At 44.3% G+C, this 25,572-nt stretch overlaps 1 protein-coding gene across 1 annotated transcript in view; it reads right to left on the bottom strand.

Annotated features, from left to right (window-relative positions):
* The window catches only part of ARHGEF33 (Rho guanine nucleotide exchange factor 33), a 43,591-nt gene that overhangs the window by 13,801 nt on the left and 4,218 nt on the right, over positions 1 to 25,572 (bottom strand). Inside the window, exons 2-9 of the mRNA XM_039532657.1 lie at positions 20,724 to 20,773; positions 14,125 to 14,289; positions 12,294 to 12,415; positions 10,301 to 10,443; positions 9,292 to 9,351; positions 6,432 to 6,656; positions 4,008 to 4,137; positions 217 to 349 (exon numbers count right to left, since the gene is read on the bottom strand). Coding sequence (XP_039388591.1) covers positions 217 to 349; positions 4,008 to 4,137; positions 6,432 to 6,656; positions 9,292 to 9,351; positions 10,301 to 10,443; positions 12,294 to 12,415; positions 14,125 to 14,289; positions 20,724 to 20,773 — 1,028 coding nt within the window. The remainder of the gene's footprint in view (positions 1 to 216; positions 350 to 4,007; positions 4,138 to 6,431; positions 6,657 to 9,291; positions 9,352 to 10,300; positions 10,444 to 12,293; positions 12,416 to 14,124; positions 14,290 to 20,723; positions 20,774 to 25,572) is intronic.

The following is a 25,572-nucleotide window of genomic DNA, read 5'->3' as shown; positions in this document are numbered from 1 at the left end:
TTTTTGACTTGAACTGGTATGTAGTAAGTGGTATGGTATGTAGAATTGTTATCCCTAGAGTTCTTTTAAACTTGTTATACAGCCAGACACGTAATTATGTGTGTGGGGGGGGGAAATCTGCAGTTCTGTTTGATCCGAACACACCATTATACGTTGTTAAACTAAAGCAATCCTAATGCCTTTGTCGGGTGTTTTCTGTCATGAGCACCAACATACCTCATCATTTGTTAACTTCAGGAATATGTCTCCCAGGATTCCTGGACGTGGCCAACTCAGCACCCTCTCTTGCAGTGTGTGAAGTAAGTCTACATGCTGCTGGACCAGGTATCGTAAAGAACCGGGAAAGAAACTAAAGAGGGAAGATAACAGATATGATTGCACAAAGAATATAGAAATTCATCTAGAAAAAGAGTCAGATTCCTAGGCTTTGGGAACCCACAGATTCTGCTCACATTCATGGGCCAGCAGTTTAAAAATTTCTGGGTTTGCTTTACAAGGTATTATTAATCATTGTTATTATGGTAGAGCCTACAGACCAATGATGAATGATGCCCCATTGTGTGAGGCGCTGTACAAATACAGAGTTGTAGGCAGTCCCTGCACCAAAGAGCTTGGAATCTAGTGTTTTATGGTTCCAGTTCACATGGTTTTGCACTCATTGGGCCTAATGCTCCATTGCCTTGTGCAACCGACTCTGCCCAACAGGGCATGAACCTATACAGCTAAAAGCATGAGCCATTATCAGTTGAGTTAGAGGACTTGGGCCCCACTCCTGCAACCACATATGGAAGTAGGATGAGACTCATAAACCTTGCCTCATTCACTGTGCACTGTTACTGTCTTGTAATGAGAGCTGGTGAAAACTTCCATCCTGTGAGAAATTCCAATATATTTACAACTGTTTTCATCCCAAATCAGGATGAAAATGCAAAATATTTAAATATTTTGCTGAATGGAAACATCAAAAACCTTTCAGTTTAGAAATATCAAAATGTTTTGGTTTGTTAAACCAAACTGAATCTGTGTGATGGGAGTTGTAGTTTGGATGCCTCATACCTCTGATCTCTTCTATGGACTGGGCTGCCTCATAGAATCATAGAATCTCAGGGTTGGAAGGGACCTCAGGAGGTCATCTAGTCCAACCCCCTGCTCAAAGCAGGACCAAACCCAACTAAATCATCCCAGCCAGGGCTTTGTCAAGCCTGACCTTAAAAACCTCTAAGGAAGGAGATTCCACCACCTCCCTAGGTAACCCATTCCAGTGCTTCACCACCCTGCTAGTGAAAAAGTTTTTCCTAATGTCCAACCTAAACCTCCCCCTCTGCAACTTGAGACCATTACTCCTTGTTCTGTCATCTTCTACCACTGAGAACAGTCTAGATCCATCCTCTTTGGAACCCCCTTTCAGGTAGTTGAAAGCAGCTATTAAATCCCCCCTCATTCTTCTCTTCTGCAGGCTAAACAATCCCAGTTCCCTCAGCCTCTCCTCATAAGTCATGTGCTCCAGCCCCCTAATCATTTTTGTTGCCCTCCGCTGGACTCCCTCCAATTTATCCACCTCTTTCTTGTAGTGTGGGACCCAAAACTGGACACAGTACTCCAAATGAGGCCTCACCAGTGCTGAATAGAGGGGAATGATCACATTCCTCGATCTGCTGGAAATGCCCCTACTTATACAACCCAAAATGCCATTAGCCTTCTTGGCAACAAGGGCACACTGTTGACTCATATTCAGCTTTTCATCCACCGTAACCCCTATGTCCTTTTCTGCAGAACTGCTGCCCAGTCATTCGGTCCCTAGTCTGTAGCAGTGCATGGGATTCTTCTGTCCTAAGTGCAGGACTCTGCACTTGTCCTTGTTGAACCTAATCATATTTCTTTTGGCCCAATCCTCTAATTTGTCTATGTCCCTCTGCATCCTATCCCTACCCTCCAGCATATCAACCACTCCTCCCAGTTTAGTGTCATCTGCAAACTTGCTAAGGGTGCAGTCCACACCATCCTCCAGATCGTTAATGAAGATATTGAACAAAACCGGCCCCAGCACCGACCCTTGGGGCACTCCACTTGATACCGGCTGCCAACTAGACATGGAACCATTGATCACTACCCGTTGAGCCCGACCATCTAGCCAGTTTTCTATCCACCTTACCGTCCATTCATCCAGCCCAGACTTCTTTAACTTGCTGGCAAGAATACTGTGGGAGACTGTATCAAAAGCTTTGCTAAAGTCCAGAAATAGCACATCCACTGCTTTCCCCTCCTCCTCAGACTATGTCTCCCAGAATGCACCTATGTCAAGGGACTCCCACAATGCATCACAGCAATTTAACCAGAGAAGAGACCATGGTGTATTGTGGGAGATGTAGTCTGGTCAGGGAGCCCATAGAGGAGAACGAGGTCATGAGGTACCTGAACTACAATTCCTATGAGTCACTGTGGCAGCTCAGGTGGACACAGATTAGGTTCAAAATGACCTGAAACAAAACATTTCCATTTAATTCAGCAAACTGAAATGTTTGGATTCAGGACAATCTGACCCAAAACAAAATAGACAGTTTGATTTACCTGACAGAACATTGAAAAATTTCAGCAAAATCTAAATTTTCCCATAGAAGATTTCAATTGTACAGAAACAGTATTTTCCATCAAAAATTGTTTTGATGGAAAATTACCAACTAGCTCCAAAGGCTGAGTGGGGGGAGAGAAGGTATGATATTGTATTGTATGTTATGATGATAAAGCATGTAATCATGTCATTAAAGTCTGTAATGCAGTATGTACATGGAAAACATGCCAAGCTTATCATTATATTATTAATATACAGTGAGGACATGGACAGAGAGAGTTTTGAAGCATGTGGCCATGAGGAATATGCAGAGATCCTGAAAAGAGGAAAAGGTAAAAGAAGAACCAGAAAAATGGGGAGGAAACAGATATGAGACACAGGAAGTGGAAAGAAGAATGACGAGACGGACGGGGAAATGCCTTTGAGCCATGTATGATACTGAATAATATATTTTATATTCTATTATAATGGGACAGCAGTAACCGTCCATAGTTAATGTTAAAACCAGCAACTTCCAGTGGTGGAGGGAGAGGTATAGACCAGGGTTAGGCAACCTATGGCACGCATGCCGAAGGCAGCACATGAGCTGATTTTCAGTGGCACTCACACTGCCTGGGTCCTGGCCACCGGTCCAGGGGGCTCTGCATTTTAATTTAATTTTAAATGAAGCTTCTGAAACATTTTGAAACCTTATTTACTTTACATATAACAATTGTTTAGTTATATATTATTGACTTCTAAAAAGAGACCTTCTAAAAAGATTAAAATGCATTACTGGCACGCAAAACCATAAATTAGAGTGAATAAATGAAGACTCGGCACACCACTTAAGAAAGGTTGCCGACCCCTGGTATAGATGGTGAGTTGAGATTGGGGGGCTTTGTTCTCGGGTCTCAAATAGTGGGTGCTCGGGGAGACAGGAGGGAGGAGAGCAGGATGGGTGGAGAGGGGGGATTAAATGAGGTGAGTCAAAGGGCATGCAGAGGGGACTAGAGGAGGCAAGAAATGTTTGGAAATAAGGCATAATATTTTAACAGGGAAGGGACTCTTGGAACAATTTACCAACAGTCATGGTGGATTCTCTATCACTGACCATTTTAATATCAAGATTGGATGTTTTTTTAAAAGATCTGCTCTATGGATTATTTTGGGGAAGTTCTCTGGCCTGTGTTATACAGGAGGTCAGACTAAATGATCACAGTGGTCCCTTCTAGCCTTGGAGTCTATGAATTGATGAAAGTAGAAAGGCAGGAAAAGGCAGAATCTTTTACCCATGTTAAAAATTTTAAACACCTAAAGCTTTCTGGCAATAAAAAACATTAGGCACTTAAAGGTTTCAAAGTGGCTAAGAGAAAGTTCCCAAAAAATTTTGGGGGGAAAAAGAACTCTGAATGTTGAAAAGGCCCTCTTATAAAAGCCAGTGTGGCAGTTACGATACCTTCTCTCCTTGGTGTTCCTCTTCATGTCTGAGCCTTGCAACGTGGCTTTGATCTTCAGGATCAGGGACAGGTTGATGACATATTTCCTCTCGGACTCGAGCAGCTCCAAAGCAATGCTCTGTCTTTTGGCTTCAACAAAAAGTTTGATTTAAAAGAACATGTTAAAAGCTGCACGCTTGTGTTTGACTGGCGAGTTGGAAGGGAAAGGCTGAGGAAGACTGAAGGAGCTTCCTCTTTTCATATAATTTTCCTCACAAATATCAAGTGCTAGCCCTGATCCTGCAAAGTGCTCCACACAGGATCAGGGCCACAGTCTATTTACAAAGGAAGACTGAAAACAAGCATGTCTCTCCCCTCAAACTCCAGTGTTTCTGAAAGATCAGTTTTTTTAGAAATCATAAACAGAAAATTCACATCAAATTTGCTACTAAATTGCTGCATCTCTAGTAATTATACTACCCTTTAAATCAAATTCACTGTTCCAGTGAGAGCAGTCAGGGCCAGATCCTTAGCCTGTTTGCACCACTTAGAGCTGCCCTAGCAGAGAAGTTGGGATTTCCTTTGGCGTGGAAGAACCCACAGTTGACACCAGAACTGTCTACGCCACCTCTAGCTCTAAGAGGCTATTACCAACCAACATCATAAGCTAGAGCAGCCCCGAGGCAGCTCTAACGTATGACAGGGGCTGAATTAGCCCCTGGCTGCCCCAAGGACTGCAGTTGTTCCCTGGACTTGCCTTGTGACTGCCACTCAAAACAATTCACCAATGAAGAGAGTCCAGCCCAAAAGTGAGTATAATGGGGGTACTGGCTCTTTAAGATTAATGTGGCGAGTCTCTAGCATATTCACTGAATTTAGGGGTGTGGCAAGAAAAAACAGCCACTGAGAAAGCAGACGTGATTTCAGGGAGGAAGCAGAACCAGACATCTGCTGCTGTTCAGGGCCTGTGACTGAAGCCTATTCTTGCAGCCCAGAGGGACTGTTGGGATTAGTACTCCTGGGCCTGCTAAGAACTGTAGGGCTCTGAAGCAAAGCATGCTGGGAAGGATACACAGCATATATAATCAGCTTCCTCCCACAGAAGAGGCATAGACTTTTTGAGGGAATGGGATTAGGAAGAATAGTCTCTCCTAGCAGAGATGGAGAAGCAAAACTATTTGCTTCTTTGTACTTTGCCATAGATGCTCTGTGACCTCGGAGCAAGATCAGGCAGAAGGAACAATCCCAGGGACAGAAAGTTTCTGTCCTTTGCCAAAGATATTAAGGACTGAGGAGCCATGCTACAAGGAGGGTAAGGTTTTTTGTTCTTTTTAAAGGACTCCACAGGTGTGGCCTGCTGCGAACTATAGGCTGTCCCAGGGAAAATTATGTGCAATTGTAAAAGGACCTTTCAAGATGGAAATGGTCAGGCAACCTTCTCTATAAAGGGCACGATAAATACACTGTCTGTAATTTAACCAACACAGAACTGCATCAGTCTGTCTGGAGCCCCTCAGCAACACAGCACGGCCTTTCTAATTCCTGTTACTACAGGCCTGAGAGCCCCATGGTCTCAGGCAGCTCCCTCCACACTGAGGCAGGGCTTTGCATTCATCCTTCTCTCAGGGGCTATCCATCGATGGGGCAGTTACAGGCAGAGCTGTGCGAATAATGGATTATTCGATTTGCTGGCAATTCTGGAAAAAAAACAAAAATCTTTTCGGGTCAAACAAAACATTTTGTTTCAATATCAAGCCTTCCTGTAACATTTTTCATCATTTAATAAAATTAAAGGAAGTCTCTCTAAAAGGAAATTCATTTCAAACCAATACACTGAAATGGCTTGTTTTGAAAATATCAAATTTTGGAAAAATTTTGAATTCCTGTGGACTGAAACAGTTCAGCCAAACCGACGTGAATTCTCAAGACGCAGTGGTGTTGCCACATCTGCATTTTTTTGCCAAAAAAAGTTTCGGCTGAAAATTTCACCCACCTCATCATCATGATGGCAAATCCAAATTAGCAGCATAAAAGGGACAAGAATGTCAGTGAGACAAGGTGGGTGAGGTAATGTCTTTTATTGAACCAATTTAATGTCAGTGTCACTCAGCAGCTGTCAGAATCCTGGTGAGCAGATTTTATGTCTGAAAAAACACCCTTTGCTGGTGGTTCTGAAAAGAAATGTTGGGGGGGTTTCTGGTTCATGGGAAAATTAGAAGAAAATTGGTTTTGTTCCCCTAACTCGGATTTTGGAATGCCAACATTTCTTGCAAATGGGAAATCCAGCATTTCAGCTAGCTCTCCTCTGAAACCTACAACAAATTTACAACTTCAACTACTCGTGGGTCCCGTTGCTAACTTATTTGCTTCCAGACTAGAGCTGATGGCCTCTAGAATCCCAAAGCCTCCATGCTTTTTAGCCACAGATGCTTCTTTATTCTTACCAGCGAAAGAAGTTTCACATAAGACATTGTCCACTGAGGTGTATCTGCTTTGGCCTGTTTCCTTCACTCTGTCTGGGTGCTCCTTAGAAATATATTCATCACCCCACTCTTTACTGTCCTTGGGCTGCTTCCACACAGTTGATGTGGGGTGACCCTTTGGCTGAATGTCAGCTGGCAAGGAAGGCTTGAGGCTTTCTTCTGTCTCTGGATTTGCACTGCTCCCGCCTAGAAACCACAAGCTGCTGTCAAGACTTTGCAATCTTTGTAAAAAGTCTGCATGAAAAACTGCTATGTAGTAGTAATTACAAAGCATGTCCCCTCCAAAGTGATAGGGATGCTGTTCAGCACCCCTAATAGTCAGTTTACGATGGATTTACTTTTCCATAAGGATGAAGCCCAAGTTCCCCTGCCTGTAGGGGCAATTTGAACCTGCAAAAATGACACCTGACTTCTTGTTGCCTGAAGAATGCTTTGCAGTTGCAAGTTAGAGTACTGGTTTGCACCAGCAATCATGTACCGGTTCAAATATTCAGATTTGCACCACCAATTCAAATGCAACTGCAAATTCCACTCACAAGATGAATGCCACTCTTTTGAAAATCTCTTCCTAAAAGCATCCAATACAGTAAAGACAGCACCGTGAAGAAATCACTGTTGTAACAGTGCAAACGAGGAGAACAGATAGGAGGGGTGGAAAACAGGGGGAAAAAGTCCCTAAATATAGGGGGTCACTAGTGGATTCTCCACAATGTGCCTGACTTGTCTTGCTGGGTCCTTGTCACCCTTGTCTATCCCTTTAATTGGTGTAAACGAAAGGATCCACAGAAAAGCTTCTGATGGCAGGGGTGACAGTAAAGCGGTACGGGCCAGTAAAAACGGCATACCAGTAAAAAGTGGCCACCTGTACCAGCCCATACCGCTGACTTTAAAGCCCCTTTTCCCCCTCCGGCCGCCGACGGGGGGGGGCAGCGGCCGGAGCTCTGGGCCTTTTAAATCACCGCTGGCGGCGTGGGCGGGCTGGCTGGGGGACCCTGACCCCCCCCCTTCTGCCTGAGGCTCTGCCCCTTCTGGGGGGCAAAGCTGCCCCTTCCCCGTGCTGGTAAAAGAAATTTTACTTTCACCCCTGTCTGATGGTCGGAATGGTGGCGGGGGTGGGGATTGGAAATCAGGACTCCCAGTTTCCCATTGGGCTAGGTGCTTAGGACTGCACATTCAAAACTGGCTTCTCGTTTGAGTTGCCTCAATTTTGGAGTCCCCAGGTTGAGAAACCTACGACTTGATTTTTCCAAGGGTGCTGCACATCCAGAGCTCCTGCTCACTCCCATAGGAACTGCCAATCCTCAGCACTTATAAAAATCAGGTCCCTCCCAAATTTTCAAACTTGGGTACTTAAAATTAGGCACCAAATAAGCAGTCAAAATGAGAAGCCAGCTTTTGAAAATGTAGGCCTCTGTATCCCTTAGGCCTGGTCTACACTAAGGGGGGGGGGTCGAACTAAGGTACGCAGGTTCAGCTACGCAAATAGCGTAGCTGAACTCGAACTACCTTAGTTCGAAGTACTCACCCGTCCAGACGCCGCGGGATCAAAGTCCGTGGCTCCCCCGTCGACTCCTCCACCGCCGTTCGCGGTGGTGGAGTTCCGGAGTCGACGGGAGCGCATTCGGAGTTCGATATATCGCGTCTAGATTAGACACGATATGTCGAACTCCGAGAAGTCGAACGCCAGCCGCCGACCCGGACAGTAAGTATAGACGTACCCTTAGTTCAGGGGTGGCCAACCTGGGGCTCCGGAGCCACATGCAGCTCTTCAGAAGTTAACAACATGCGGCTCCTTGTACAGGCACCGACTCCAGGGCTGGAGCTACAGGCGCCAACTTTCTAATGTGCCGGGGGTGCTCACTGCTCAACCCCTGGCTCTGCCACAGGTCCTGCCCCCACTCCACCCCTTCCCACCTCCTCCCCAGAGCCTCCTGCATGCCATGAAACAGCTGATCAGGAGGTGCGGGGAGGGAGGGAGAGACGCTGATCGGTGGGGCTGCCAGTGAGTGGGAGTAACTGGGAGCGGGGGGGCGGGGAGCTAATGCGGGGGGCTGCTGACGTATTACTGTGGCTCTTTGATAAATTCTGGCTCCGGCTCAGGTTGGCCACCCCTGCCTTAGTTAATCTGTGAAATGGGTATAATGATGCCTACCTACTCACAGGGATTTGAGGACATTTCATTAATGTGGGAGAAGTACTCTGAGATCCTTGATGAACGGTGTAATGTAAATGGAGAGAATTGTTATAATTAGAGCATCAATACCAGATCTTGAGCTGGTATCAATTGATGCAGCTATGTTGACTTTCATGGAGCTATGCCATTTTGCACCATCTGACGACCTGGCCCTCCAAGTTTAATAAATCATGAAGAAGAGATGGGGGAAGGGGAATTATGCTCACTGCACTGCAAGGGCATTAATGAAAACCCTTTGCTCTTGGGTTCTAATAGAAAATGTGGCTAATTTCCACAATTTTTTTTTTTTAGAGGACCAAAATGAAAGAAACATCCAGAGTTGTAAAATGCTTCTGGTGACTAATGTAAATTTGCACTGGAAATTTTGGTCTGTTCTAGCAAAAAAACACAGAGAGAAAGAAAACCACATTATTCTTGCAGAGATTCTTTTATCACACATCAAAATCTACCAGGAGTTCAGCTAGACTGCTATGCTAATTGACCTTGAGGTGTTCATTTTTCCAGAGCAAAACTCAGCATTAGCTGGAAAGAATTCTATAAATTTACCATTCCATTTTGTCAGGATTCCTCTAAAGAAGCTGGTTGGTGAACCCTGGAGGAAGTTTTAAAAGGTCAGTATTCACCTACCCGTGCCTGACACTACTTTCACATTTCCTTCTCCAGCTGCCATGGATCGGGTATCAGAGACTGGAAGAATGAAGGAAAGCTACGTAAGATGTTAATATCACTAGACATGAGCAGGTGTTTGTGTAGCAGGTTTCTTCTTGAAAGGTGTAGTCAAACCACACAAAAGGAAAGTTTAAATTTTTCATTCTTTAATATTAGCCTGTGGAATGCCTCTTTTAGGTCTTCTACTGAGAGAGAGCCATTTAAACTCTTGATTTCATTACCAGCTGGGTCATAAGAACATAAGAGAAGAACGGCCATAATGGGTCAGACCAATGGTCCATCTAGCCCGATATCCTGTCTTCTGACAGTGGCCATTGCCAGGTGCTTCAGAGGGAATGAACAGAACAGGACAATTTATTGGGAATAGAAAGGAATGGAAAACACAGCAACTCTTTGACATTTTAATTTTGAAGTTTTCTGAGCAGGTCAGTTTGGGGATTTTTTTTATCCCTAACTACCAGTTTTAGTAAGGAGAATATAACCCAGAAGTTTTGGTCTGCAGAAGGTGACCATGGAAGCAATGGGTTCTCATAGCAAAACAGAACTGTTTAACATTTCTTTGGTACTTGTCTTCAAAGTTAAGCATGTGCATACATGCTTTTCTGAATCGGGGCCTAAATGAAACCCAGCTCTAATCCAGTCCAAGAACTCTCAACAGCTATCAAAGAATTCATGGCATTCCTAGCACCCAGGCCTACCAATGCAAACTAGCTTCTCCCCATGGCCAATCCAAACACTAGCAGTGCCCTTCACCCCAAATACATCCAAACTTCATACATCAAACTCTCTCAGACCAGTGCCTGGATATCCTGCCTTAATCCAGCCAAGTTAGTGTGTGTACACAAAGATGGTGACAAATACTGGTATCTGCAATGCACATCTCATCTTATCCCTTGAAAGCTTACTATGAGGAGTATTTTTCAGAGGAAAGGAAAGGAACTCTTGCTTCATTCTCCCTCATTCATACCTCTCTCATAGGTTGCATGGTGCAAAAGACTTGTAAAATCTTCATTAATCAGTACAGGTTCCGGGAGATTTATCGATCGGAACGGACTGCCTTGTAGAGGAGTAGGCACCGTTTGTGATCCGTGTTCATCCTTTTGTGTTCTTCTGTGAAAATAAAGAGGCAACTGGAAAGCACAATACCACAGAGCAAACTTTCAGCTTAAACTGTCATCATGGCAAACTTCAATACAAATATGAGTGCTCATACAAACCCAGGACAACTAAGGAGGCACTCCGAGCCCAGCACCTGGGCTTGCCTGAGGAAGTTGCATTGGATACAGTTCACTAACATGACTCTGGGAGCACCTTCTCCTGGCTGCAGGACAGTGTTATGCCAGATACGTTCTTATATATTTAGCCAAGTAACTAAGAGCTGGGTGCACAAAAGGAGTTAGGTGTTGGGATGTGTCCACCAGCTAGAAAATCACTGAAGAGTCACAAAGGGGATGTTATTAGTGTGGCCTGGAAAATGAGCCCCCCCAGGTGTCCCACATAGTGCAGCTAGGCACAAGTGGGCTTTGGGGTGCACACAATTCACATCAGAAATTGCAGCTGTAACTGCATGAGCCAGGGGAGTAGCTAACACCAGCTGCTTTGCGTTGCCTTATCAGAGCAGCTGTGTCACAAAGCGGCAGGCAATCACGTGGCAACATTCTGGGGCTTTTGGCAGTGCACCAGCAACGTGCACCCAGCTCTCTGGCCATCTGGCAGCTCAGCCAAGAGGGGAAAGGGAGGAGGCAGCGGATGGTGAATGCAGAGACACTCCCCCACAACAGGATGCACGTGCCATGGGCTCACTTTGCTGTGGAACAAGTGCAAGGTGTGCAATGGTCCACGCAAGAGAGACAAGCTATTCAGAACCCTTGCAAGGAGTTGCAATGGATAAGGAGAATTTCACACAGGAAACGCAGTGTACCTACCTGGCAGGCTACAATCTCCGCTGACTTTAAGAGTTCAACAGACTTTTCCTAGTCTATCCTACAGAGGTTCTTATACCATGCTCACCACTATAGTATCTGAGCGCCTTCAAGCTGTGCATTCAGTGATGTGGCTAACATCCGTTAGGAGTCTCATCCCTGGATGGGCCTCAGGCTGCTGTTACCATCACACCCAGCAGCTTCCAAATGCTGTCAGCAGGAGGGCTAGTAACTATCACAACAACATGCCCCCAGCAGCCAGCACCAGCAGCAAGTTGTCCCAGGTGCTACAGACTCCCCATGGGTTACCCCCATGGCAGCCAGCTTAGGGAGTGAGGGGACCAGCAAGCATCCCATTCGGTCAGTGTACAGGTCAGCTGTCACCTCAGAGATGTTGGCACAGTACCCACACGCACTGCATGAGTCATATGTACTTGGATTGCCTTGCCTGGCAGAGGAAGCTGCCTGGTGGCAGGAGACCAGGTAAGTAGCAGTTACACACACTACTATTGTCTGCAATACTCCTAAGGGTCCGTCTTTTGTAATAATGTCCGTGGGATTTTCAAAAGAGGCTAAGTGACTTAGGAGCATAGTTGCCATTGACTATAGAGGGATTGTATAATACTGTATGCCAGTGACTTCCAATGGAACTGCATAATATGGTACCCCATTGACTTCCAATGGAACCTGTGCTCCTGAAGCACTTTTGAAAAGTTTACCCTACATTTTTAAACACTTTTACATTTTTCAGTAAAAACCTTAGTTGAGGTTTACCTTGAAGTTACTCAAGTCACTTTTCACTAACACTGTTGGATCAACAATGAGGACGTTAAAGCTGTTAATCATTTCTCTGGTGTGTTGGATACGTAGAACATTTCATCTGAAATGCCTGATGTGCTGCTAGAGGCCAGCATCTTTTCTACTCTATAGGGAATACAGATGTCTCCAGACATGAAGAAATGAAGCTAGTCTGCACTAATGGAGGCTGCTGCTAATTAACAATGAGCACTTCAGGACACTCTAGATTTAGTTCCTTACTTAGTTTTCACTTTCCGGGATTCCCTACGTTTCTCTTGTTGCAGCTGTTCAATTTTCTGTTGCATTTCCTCTTGCTTGGCACTGATCACTTCAATCTTCGACTTGGCATCACTGAGCTCCTCCTAAAACCCAGAATAAATTCAAACATCACTTAGAAAATTTACATACTAATGCTCCCTGGTCATGATGGAAGGCATGCCTGGAATGACACTATGCTCATGATTAGAAATTACTGGAATAAAACTATTGGTCAGATGATTATTCTCTTGCAGTTACAGCGTGTATCATGTACGTGCTGTGGTTTTGGACATGTATACATGTATTATTCAGCATGTACTGGAAATCTCTGCCACAGCCTCCATTACTGGAGTATGTTTGGGCACCTTAACCAGCATGAGAAAGGAAGCTCTTGTAAGGCAGAGAGAGACAGAGTCAAAGGACCTCATTCAAAGCCTATTAAAGTCAATGGACTGACTCCCAATGACGCAGAGAACAGCTGGTAGTGCCCTCATGCAGTTCTCATCCCACAATGGGGTCACTCACATGTAAGTGTATGCAGGATCGGGACCTTAGTTTGCTTTTTGTATTTTTAAATTATCTGTTTAACCTTTTTCCCATATAACTTCACATGGGTGGGTGGGGTGGGAGGAGGTAGAGGTGGTGCCCAGAGCTGGGAGAAATCCATCACCAGGAGATTAAGCCATCTCTCCCGCTGCTGTGCACTGCCAGAGAGGTGCAAAGCCTCTAGAATGGGGGCCAGGATCTGCCCCAAGGCTGGAGTTTCAGTGTTGCTCAGGTGTTTCTCTCCCACTGAAATCAATGAGCCCAACTTTCTGAATGACTTTAGCCCACCCTTAGAGGGTTTTATCTGAGTTCATTTATCTACATGTTCTGTTTCTCTCTCATGAAAGCAGACAGGATCTGTTCAAGCTTCAATATGACTCTATAGCAGTGGTTCTCAAACTTTTGTAGTGGTGACCCCTTTCACATAGCAAGCCTCTGTGTGACACCCACCCACACTTATAAATTAAAAACATTTGTTTAAATATTTGACATTGTTATAAATGCTGGAGGCAAAGCAGGGGTTGGGGTAGAAGCTGACAGCTCATGACCCCCCTGTAATAAACTCGTGATGCCCTGAGGGATCCCGACCCCCAGTTTGAGAACCCCTGCTCTGTAGCAATGCCCTTCAGCGACGACCTACAAACCCCTGCTCTCAGGCACTGGCTGTGTAGCCGTTCTGTGATGAGGGACGTGTATACACGTTATCAAGACTCATTTTCACTTGTGACTTATGATATGATGGGACTGGCTCTGGGTCTCTACAGTTGAGTCCAGCTAGTTCATTAATCCAGTGTGATAAGTAGCCTCACCCAGAATATGGGTTCCAAATAGTTCATTTTCTCTGTTTTAGTTTAACTCATTTCTGGGCTTGGCCTGTAGCTGGATGCTCTTTTATGCTGTTCAGAACAGGAGAGGGTGTTGTGGCATATTTAAAAACTGGTTAAAATTGTAGGCTTGTATTATAAATGACAAGGGGTTTTCCTAGTCTTGCTTGCAGCCTAGGGGACTTTGTAGGGATGTGTGAAATCTGAGTCTAGCAACAATCAGTCTGTAGCCAGACAGCCAAAGTGGGTTGAGTTGTCCTCTCTGTGGTAGGGAGCAGCCTGCTTGGGTTCTTGTGTTTTGTTGTTCTCAATTCTAAGAAATAAAGTCATGTTATATTGCAGTCTTCTAGCAAGGACACTTACGTTTTTATCAAAGACCTCTGTGAGCATGCACTGAATGTAACAGGGGTCTGAGGAATGTAACAGGTGGGAATAGCTCCTACCTTGAAAGAGTTCAGCGAATTCTTCATCTCTGACACTTTCTCTTCCATTGTGCAGTGACAGCTCTTAACCTTCTCCTCCAGAGCATACTCTCCATGCTGAATTCTTGAAAGTTCCTGCATTGCTTCAGTGAAACCAGTTTTTAGTTCAGAGGCCAGTGCCTGCAACTAAAAGGAACCAGAAACAATGTGAATCCGAGCCCTCCGAACATGCTGTTAGTAGCAGTGTCCCTTAAGTTCATCAGATCATCAATTTGGCATGAGGACACAAGGGCTTATGTAACCAACTCATTGCGATGCTCTGTCCTCATCTAAGGGTGCCCAGGCCACGGGGGTTGATGAGCCTGTTACTTGGCTTGGCTAATTGACCTAAATCGTTTTTAGCTCAGGCAGTAGCAGCTCATTCCTTTAGAGCCAGAAGTTCTCAGGTTCAATTCCTTCTCAAACTACAGTCTGTTCACCTCTGAAAGGAGGGAAAAGCTAGTCTAAGGGGGAAGGTGGCCTGGATATTAAGGACAGTAAATGGCACCTAACATATTTGCATAACAAAACAGTCAAAAGTTAGCAAGCAGTCAACAAATTAAACCATTCTTGAGCAAGACCCTCCTCAGATCGCAAGGCACCAACTCTCCTCAGGCAGGGAGGGATAGCTCAGTGGTTTGAGCATTGGCCTGCTAAACCCAGCGTTGAGAGTTCAATCCTTGAGGGGGCCACCTAGGGATCTGGGGCAAAAATTGGTCCTGCTAGTGAAGGCCAGGGGGCTGGACTCAATGACCTTTCAAGGTCCCTTCCAGTTCTAGGAGATAGGAGATATACCAATTATTATTATTTATTAGGCTTAATGCTGATTTCTAAAATGGAGAGTTTCCCTTACTCCTCGAGGGTCAGTCATGCCTTCTCCCGGTGTAGGAGAAGTGGGGAGCACCTGTCCTACCTCAGTGGGAGTTCCTGGCGCACACACTGACTGTGGTTTGTATTGCAGTAGTACCTACAGCTCCTGGCTCCATTGGGAGAGTGTGACTGAAAGCACCCCTGAATTCACACCCTACACACCATTGTAATAATCTTTGTACAAAATATGCCTTGTGAAGTACCATTTGAAAACTAATAACTCTCTGGTTAATAATATCTTGGTGAAATGTCTGTAGCAAGATTATATATAAAGTTATGAAATCCCCCTGTATGATGTTATTAACACATGTCCAAAACCACACAGCCCTGCCTAGGCAACGTCTGTTAAGTAGGCCTGTTCTAAACAAAGGAATGTGTGTTTACTTTAGTTTCCATAAAAGTAGTAAATAGGGTCCTCGAGACAGCAGAGAGAGGAAATGGCAGGGGACAAAGCAAATTTGCATTTCAGCAAATCCAGGTGGGAAGAAAGAACATGGATCCTTTTTCATCACCAGACTCCTTGTCGCTTCCTTTACTGTTTGCATAAACTTTGCTTTGAAGGCTAATCTTCAGAAGAATCCATTTCAATGGTTCACTGGACTATAAGAGAGAAGGGCAGAGAACCCCAAGTTCTTTCACCTGAGAAGACATAAGCACCAGCACCTTTGGGCCTCTAGGAGAGATCCTGACCAAGGAGAGTCAGTCACCATCTTGCTGGAAGACTGTAGGTGAGAGAGGCCATCTTGAGCAAAAGCCTTGAACCAAAACTTGCTAGATTAAGTTTTAGACGTGTGTTTTAGCTTTTAGTTGCTGGTAACCACTTCTAACTTCATCTCTTATATTTGAATTCACTTAAAACTATCTTATTTTGTTAATAAACTTGTTTTATTTTTTTAATCTAAACCAATCCAGTGCTGTGTTTAAACTGAACTGTTTGGTAACTCCAGTTTAACTAGCAAACTGTTGCTTATTGTATAGGAGCAACTTAACTTTAATATCTGAACTGTCCAGGAGAGGGCTTGACAGTGCAGAACACACATTTTTGGGGTCACCCTCCAATAATAACCAAGGCTGGTGGAAGCCAGAGTCTGACTAGTGTGTTGCTGACAGGCTGCTGGACCAGGGCTATGGTCATACACAGACACTCAGGGTGTAACCTGCGTGGTGGCAGGCTGTTTGTGAGTGGCCCAGACTGGGATCTACAACAGCAAAGCATTGTTACAGGGCAGGTGGTGATACAACCCCTCACTGATCAGGATTGCACCCTAGAATGTGATAATGATGTAGTCAAAGCAGGATTTGTACAAAGCTTGTTATTTTAACTGAAGTTTGTATTTCAATCGCCGGCGTAACGCTTTTAAGTGATTCTCAAGTGTGGTGGGTGGGTGGGAACAGTCAAAAGAAAGGTTACAGCTTTATTGTTTTGTTTGTTTATTTCAGGAAAGGAAAATAGAACAAAAGTAAAGCATAAGCATGAGTGACAGCGAAGCAACTACCAAGCGAGAGCTGGTCGGGCCGAGAATGAGCAGAAAGACAACGAATGTGGGCACCAAATATGAGCAGAAAATGGGAAGCAGAGATGAGAGCCAAGGAGAGGGGGGCAGAAAGGCAGCAGCACATTGGCAGGCCATGGAGCTGAAGGAGATGGAAGCCCAAGAAAAGGAAAGACTGCCGGCCTGGAGCATAAGGGACAGGCGGGGCAGATTCCACCATCCCCAGCTATTCCCTCCATCCAAGGAACACCCAGCTGGGTAAGTCGTGCCCTGCATACAAGGAAACGGACTGTACTGAAGAAAACCTCATCACTTTTGAAAGGCTAAGTAACTACATACGGTTCCAGAGGACAGGCCAGTCCCCATACTGATTGCACAACTCCTGGGTAAAGCTTTACATGTATTTAATGAAATGCTGATTGGAGACGCTTTGATATATCCTGAATTTTAAAAAGCTGTCTTGCAAAGGTTTCAAATTACCCCTGAGGTGTACAGGTTGAAATTTAGAAATCTCAGTGCTGGAATGAGTCATAATGAGTGTCTATAAAATGTGTGACCTAATGAGAAATGCAATATGGGATACATTTTTAAATCCTCTACAGGAAGTTACCATCCTTTGATAAGAAACTTCTTATTCTTTTCTCTCTCAATAGATCTGAGTGCTGTGGTGCTAAGCAAAGTGCTTGTCCTGAGCTGAATCTTTCAAACTGGGAACAGGAGGCCTGGTAGTTCTGAGAGTGTCCAGGGGATAAGGGGCTGGATGTTGCAGGGAACACTCCGAGGACTCAGGGGTTGGTGTGTGCCTATTGCTACTGGTACACAGAGACCGAGAACTGAGGAGGCCTGGAGGGCAGTGCTTGTGTTGCCAGAGATTGGTGGTTTCTGGGAGCTGTTTCACAGCAAGCACAGATAAGTCTTCCTTATGCTAAGGGCCAGTGAGGTGCATCACAACCCTAGGTACCCCCGGACAGCGTCTGTTCCAAATCTACCGTTAATTCCATCCATCATCTCTATTCAATCCCTGGACATGCACTTCCAGAGTTATTTGGGAAGGGGAAAAAAGCAGAATGAAATCGGAATTTCCACAGGATTAGTGGTGCCACCTTTGTCTGCCTCAATCATGATGAATACATTAATGGGGGCCAACCGACAACTCTCCAACAGCACCTACTATAACAAACTCAAAGACAACCCCACACCACAGTTTACCCAATTTAAGGATATCATCAAATCCTTCCCCAGCTAAACAAGGGAACCCAGGCAGACCCATTATATCTGGCCACGGCACTCTTACTGAAGCAAGATCGGGACTCATAGACGCTATCCTCAAACCACTCCTCACACAAAGGGCCAGCTTCCTCCAGGACACAACCTACTTTCTCAACAAACTCCGCAACATCAACGACCTCCCTCAGAACACCCTCCTTGTCCCCAGGGATGTCACCTTCCTATACATCAACATCCCTCACAAAGGCAGCATAGCTGCCTGCCTCAAATATTTACAAGATGGTGGACAACCCTCAGATCTCCACCCCAAACACATTGACACACTCATCCATTTCATCCTCACCCATAACAATTTTACATTCAACAACAAATGCTTTGTCCAAACCATGGAAACAGCCAAGGATACTATGATGGCTTCCCAATATCTCAACCTCTTCGAGGCACCTTGAAGAATTTCTGAACAAATGCACCATGAAATCAATGATATACCTGAGATACATTGATGATATTTTCATCATCTGGACAGATGACTTCAGCTCCCTCATGAATTTCCACCACAACTTCAACAATCACCATCCTTCTATTAAACTCTCTCTGGAAAACTCCCACACCAGCATCCACTTCTTGGACACCATGAAGAACTTCAACAATGGAACTCTACAGGCAACTGTATACAAGAAACCCACAGATCACCACACCTACTTCGTAGATCTAGTTACCACCTCAAACATACCAAGAAATCTGTTATCTACAGCCAGGCACTGAGATACTACAGAATATGCTCTGAGGAGAAAATCCAGGATATACATCTTAACACACTTAGAATTGCCTGCTCCAAACAAGGACACTCCACCAGAGAAGTAGATAACATTATGGAACAGGTCACCCAAATACCCCGAGAAAACCTGTTTCAATACAGAAATAAAACCCACTCTGTCTGCAAACCACTAGTTGTCACATACCACCCCATACTGCAACCCATATGGGATAGCATCAAACAGCTACAACCCATACTCGATGGGGACCCCATCCTGAAAAAACTTTCCTGAACCCCCTCTTCTGGCCTTCAAACAACCCCCCAACTTCTCCAAGGTCGTCATCAGAAGCAGGCTCCCCACAGACCAGGACACACCAACTCAAAGTGGCACCAGACCATGCCAGAACAGCAGATGCAAAACCTGCAGACATATCTCCACTGCTGTGATGATCAACACCCCCCACAAGACACCTTTCAAGATCCATGGGTCCTACACATACCTATCACTAAATGCCCCAATAGTAACTATGTGTGGGAAACCAGACCATCACTAGGCTCTCAAATGAACTCACAGGAAAATGATAAAAGACAAAACCACCATATCACCTGTGGGTAAACACTTTTCACAACGCCATCAATCTATATCTGATCTATCGTCCTCATCCTGAAAAGAAACCCACAGAACACTTTCAAAAGATGAGCCTGGGAGTTTAAATTCATAACTTTGCTAGACACTAAAAATCATGGACTGCTTTCCCCCTGCTTTCCTTTCCTCCCCCTGACTGGAGGGGTGTTAATGGGTCACATCACCTGGAATGGTCCCTTCAAATGTGTGTTGTTTACTTATGAAAAACAATCTGTTCAAATCTCGTATTTATCAGTGACACCTTGAGTTAGTTTCCCAGACCCGAAGAAGAGCTCTGTTTCATTCGAAAGCTTCTCTCTCTCACCGACAGAAGTTGGTCCAATAAAAGATATTACCTTGCCCACCTTGCCTCTCTAATATCCTGGGGCCAACATGGCTGCAACAGCACTGCGCACCACACAGGGTATTATTAACTACACTGTTTGGAAACAATTCATACAAGAAACTAGGCCTGAAAACTTCCCTCTCCCAACTACATTATTATTAATTATTACTATTATTTATTATTATTTTAGTTGCCTCACCAGGCCTCAACCAAGCATCATTGTGTGTCCTACCCTCTTATGCTGTTGTTCTGAAGTTATAAATAAATGGTTCATTACTCAGCACATGGCTCTCATCTCTTGTTAACGAGCCTGTATGCAAATTGTAATTTCACAGAAATATTACTGCCAGGACTTTCCACAAACCCTAAGCACCTGGGCAATTTCAGTTAATTTTCCCACCTATCCCCAGTGGAACGGCCCGATGTCTTGTCCTATCATGGACTAGCTTACATTTATTGAGTCTTGCATCTATTGATGACTGTGTCTCTAATGGCAGAGATTAGTACCCCTTCTGGTCCTAGAGTTATACACCAAATCGTCAGCTGGTGTAAATCAGTGTAACCCTATTGACTTCCGGGACTTGAAATCAGTGGGGCTATGCTGCTTTATGCAAGCTGAGGCTCTGGCCCTAGAATGGTTACTAGCAGCACAGGGAGGGAAGGATAGTAGTAGCAAAGGGGGAAAGTGGCAGGGGTAAGAGCAAGAGTGGGGGATGGAAGTGTTGAAACTATGCTACAAGCAAGTCTGCGTTTTAAAACGATTCCCCACAAATTTTACATATCTTTTTTTTTTAAACTGCAGTTAAAATGGGGCCTCACTGTAATTTGAAGAAAGTTGCATCATAGAGCTGGGAACTTTATACTAAACGATTAACACGGACCCAGATCTTTGGCAATAGACAAGGAGCACAGAGTGCAGCTCAGGAAGGGAAGGAGCAATCCCCCTACTGAAGCCAATGTGCTTGAGTGTTCAACAGCTGCCTCCCGTTTTGCACTCACAAGTGTGTGCGCCCAAATGATGGGATGGTGACATCTAATTAATTAGCTGAGATCACAAATCAATCATCTAATTTGCACCTGGCTGTGAGCAAAGAGGTCAGATGAAAGCACCTTTCAGAAGGACGGCCAGTTCATAACATGTGTCCATGCAATGTGCACATCTGCCTTTATTTTTCCTTTGAATGAATTTTGGTTGTAAAGACTATTAATCTGTTCTTCATTCTTTAAACTTGGAATTATTCAGGGCATATTGCTTGTCTTTACCTGAGAAATCTGTGTTGCAGGGTTACTCACTGGCACATTTTCAGTTTCTCCTGTGGGAATAAAGAACTGCAGTCAATTAAAATGACTTATTATGATTGCTATAAATAACTGGAGCAGAGTGCTGTGCCATCCTCTGCAGATGCAAATCTCTTTTCAGGACTTAGTCCTGTTCTGGGAGATGTGGAGACCACATAGTTTGCAAAATCAGCTGCAGTTATAACATGGGAATTGCCAGACTAGATCAGACCAGAGGTCCATTTAGTACAGTATCCAGTCTCTCACAATAGCCAGGTCTGGATACTTCATATGAAGCTGCAGGAAACCCCCTAATACACAATTATATCTTCTGCCCACTAAGAGATCCTTCCTAACCACCATCAGTTAGTAGTTGGTGTATGCCCTGAAGCATTATGGTTTAGATCCTTCCTAAAGTTGTTTTTTTAAAATCCTATCTATGTGTTCCCATTATCCATATAAATTTTTCAATCCTTCTTTAGCATCCTTCCTAGCTCCTGGCCCTTGTTATGTTTTGTGGCAATTTGTTCCACAGATTAATTGTGTTGTGGGTTTTTTTAAAAAGTATTTCCTTTTATTAGCTTCAAATGTGTTGGTTTCAGTTTAATTGAATTCCTCCTTGCACTTATGTGATTTAGAAGCATAAATCCCATTTTCAAACGTGACTTAGATGCTTAGGTGATTTACTCTAGGGCTGGCTGAAAATTTTTCATCAACACTGTTCTTTGATGGAAAATTGGGTTTTGGTTTAAATGATTTTTTTGCAAAAAGTGTCTCATTTCTGCAGAAAACTGATTTTTCCACTGGACGCTTGAATGGTAAGAAGCAGGGATTACTGGCCCACATTAGCAAGGGATGGAGAGGAATATTATAAGAATCGTGCCAGATGTTTAACTCAGAAGACGGCACCCAAACCATCTGCCCAGTTAGTTAACATCCATAGCAAGGGACCCATGAATCTTGTGTATATTGACTTTCTGTCCTTAGAATCTGAGAACAAAGGGAACACTAACATATTAGTGGTAATAGATCATTTCACTTGATATGCACAAGCGTTCCCCAATGTGCTACCCTCTGTAGCCAAGATATTATGGGACAAGTACTTTGGCCTGCCAGAATCCACTCTGATCAGGGGCGTGACTTTGAAAGTAGACTTATCAAAGAAATATTACAAATAACTTGGGATCAAACCTGGGCCTCTTGCTCTTAATGCATGAACCTCTACTACCTGAGCTAAAAGACACCTGTCAGCCAAGCCTGTAGCAGACTCATCAGTTTCCTGCTGGCCTAGCCACTCCTAGAGGGGGACAGAGTGCCACATTGAGTAGGCATAGCTTACTTGTTGTATCTGTTATACCTTGTAAAATTGCCAGTTATAGAGAATCCACCACAGTCCTTGGTAAGTTGTTCCAATGGTTAATTACCCTCACTGTTAAAAATTTATGCCATAGTTCCAGTCTGAATGTGTCTACTTTCAACTTCCAGACATTGGATCTTCTTATACCTTTGTCAGCTAGCGTGAAGAGCCCATTATTAAATATTTGTTCCCCATGTTGGGTCCTTTTAGTCTGTCGTCGAGTCACCCCTTAACTTTCTCTGTTAAGCTAAACAGATTGAGCTCTGTTGTGATAATTGGCCCTAGAAACTTACCCTAGTTGCATTCAACTGTAAAAAAAAAATGAGTGTAAGTGCACATAACACGTCACAATAACTTACAACAACAAATGTTGATAGGAAAAGGTATGAAATGGACAAAAAGACTGAACTGGCAAACCAAAAGGCCTGCTGCTATAACTCAGGGACTGTGATCATGCCTGGTAAGCAAGAAAAGTGTGGAACCAGAAATCAGTGAACTAAAACTGGTGTGTTGGAAACTAGCCCTAATTGATGGACACAATAATGAAGGGACAGGCTATTGTGCCCACCATTTCCTTCATGGGTCCTTAAAGAAAGAGACTTTGGGAGGAAAACTGACTGCTAGATTGAACCTTATCATCATGGCTGCTACACCATCTCCTAGGACCCCCGTCCTGAGAGATAACCGGGCCAAAGAGAGGGATCCAGATCACACCAGCACCTCTTCTGGCTCTGGCTGAATCCTGAATACAACCTGGGATGTGAGACTGTCTCTCTCTCCCCCATGGGTATCCTTTTCCTTCTCCACTCTATTTCTTCTCTTTCCCATCCCTCTCCTTTTTCCTTCTGTCTAACAAGACTCTGGCGTAGCCAGCCAAGACTGTGTATTTTGCAACACAGTTGTAAGCCTGAGACCAAAAAAAGGCAGCTGAAAGCAATGCCTTAAACAGCCTGATGCTAGTATGAGTTTTGGCATGGCTAATCAGACCATGTGCTGTGCTTGTGTTTATCCAGTAATGAGGTTGCAAGTAAGAGTCAACACCAGACACACAAGCTGCATTTCCTATCTTTGCTGTTCTTTTCTTTCCCCTTTTGGGGGTTTGTGTCTTGTTTTGTCTTCTACAAAACAGGATCAGACTTCAGCAGCAGCAATGACAGCTCCAACCCATCTCAACTAGCTGCTTCTCTTTTCCCCAAAAGGACAGTTATTACCATCTTTAATACCATCTTAAAGACTGTCAAATGGGTTTTTTCCTTCTAAAGCCTCTCTCGAGCCAAAGGGAAAGGGAACAAGGGACATTGTTACAATGAAAGCCGTATTTAATAAGTCACATTTCAAATGCTTTAATTGTATTTCTTTCTTTTCTGTATCTTTAATAAACTATGTGTGTTTGCCATGGTACTAAGCAGGCTGAGGTCTCTATACCAAACCCTGGACCTTGTTTAACACTGTGTAATGTTGGATAGAGTGACTGGCTCATATTAACACCATTGGCCCATATTCCACCTAAGTGAATACAACAGCTCCTTGACTCTCACTGTAAGGCAAGTTTTCTAATCCTTCAATCAATCTCATTGTCAGAGCAGTGCTAATACCTGGAGAGCTCAGAGAACAAGTGAAAAGACCGGGGCATATGCTGGTACATGCCGATGCTTTTCCTTTGTTCTGTTACTATTGGTTTCTCTCATGCTGGCCTGTGACACTTAATTCATGCAGCATTTGCACTGAATGCCCACCCTGTATCCCATTCTGGGGTTTAAGTGAGCTCTGTTTATGGGATCAGTGAACAGGTATCCTACTTCTAAGGACCTTGTTGCAGCTGCCACATATATGAAGTAGGAAGCTAAAGACTGAGGGCTAGATTGTTCCTAGCCCTAATGCAACTGCACAAGGGAGGAGGAGTGGGCATGTTAGAGCTTCCTGGATCGCAACTCCCAGCACTCAAAAAAGTACAGGGGCTGCACCTCCGAGCAAGTGGCTGCAAATTGTTCCTCTCAGTGCAATTGAGGAGCTTTCTGAGGCATAGTGCCTCCCAGCATCCTCCTTGGGGTGTCTTGCTCAGCCCTCTGTGCCTTAAACAACATAATCGAGCCCTGATTAGTTTGCCCCTGAGGGGGAACTGGACAACTGCCAAGGAAAACAGGGCACCTGTGCATTGCCATATTATAGTCTGTGATGTCCTGATTCAGGAAAACGTGAGCTAATTCTCCATGGAATAATGAAAGTAAAAGACAGAAGAATTAATAGGTCTTCACGTTCATCTCGTTGTGAGTTCAATCCTTGAGGGGGCCATTTAAGGATCTGGGACAAAAATCTGTCTGGGGATTGGTCCTGCTTTGAGCAGGGGGTTGGACTAGATGATCTCCTGAGGTCCCTTCCAACCCTGATATTCTATGATTCTATCTCTTCCCCACACACACACATTTTGACATTGTCGGGAGTGTTGTCCAGACTAGTTTTAGTTGTGCCTCCAGCCCTAAAGGTCTGGTGGGTGTGTTGCCAAAGGGCTCTAACACTCTCAGGACTGGTCTGCATTGCTTGATGCAGAACCTCTCTGATGAAATAAGGGAAAGAGGCAGTATGCAAGGTACAGTGATGTGCGGTATTGCCAACCTCACTCAGCACCCTGAAATCATGAGATTGGCCTAAAAAATTATGATTTAAAAAAACAAACCAGGGTTCTTTGCTTTGCTTTCTGGCTCTGGCCCTGCAGGGTGCACTCAGGTCACATTTTCAAGCTTTTCACCACAACCATGAGAACTAGAAACATACTTCTGTTTTAAAATGCAAGCTGAGTGTCTCACAAACTCACATGATCCAGGAACTAGGACTTTGAGGGGAAAAAATCCAATATGGTGAGACTAGCACTTAAATCCCCCGCCTGAGGGGAGTGCGAGCGACCTCCTGACTGTCTCCCCCTGCCTGAGGGGAGCGCAGGCGACCCCCTGACTGTCTGTCCCGCCACCTGAGGGGAGCATGGGTGACCCCCCAGCTGTCTCCCCTTTCCTGTTTTATTATAATAGATTTATAGATTTGTACTAGAGTATTTTGGCAGCCACATGAGGAACCTACAGGCCGCATCCTGTATGATGAGCTGAAACAAGTTAATATACTTATGCTTTTTACCTTTGGCATAGATAAGTGGCCAACCAATTGCCCTCTATAAACTTAACAGGTATACCACAAAAACAGGGCAACACCACCATGAAACCAGTTCAGGCCAGAAATAACAGATGTGCAGATGAACTAATTGTCATTAATACCTATGACTATGCCATGTTACATAGGGCAGAAAGGGTTACACAGCTAGCAGGCTAACTGACCCAGATTCAACCTTTAGAGACATATTAGTAGATAATTTTTGTGTTTACATATATATTCTGAGAAGCTAACAATGTAACCAAACAGTTCCTGTCTATCACTATATTCTGTTAATTCAGAGATCAAAAGATTTAAATGAACTGTAAATGTAGTGAT

Source organism: Mauremys reevesii, linkage group 3 (assembly GCF_016161935.1).
Source record: "Mauremys reevesii isolate NIE-2019 linkage group 3, ASM1616193v1, whole genome shotgun sequence".
NCBI lineage: Eukaryota > Metazoa > Chordata > Testudines > Geoemydidae > Mauremys > Mauremys reevesii.
Note: the sequence above shows the minus strand (reverse complement) of the source record. Positions and strands in the feature narration are given on the sequence as shown.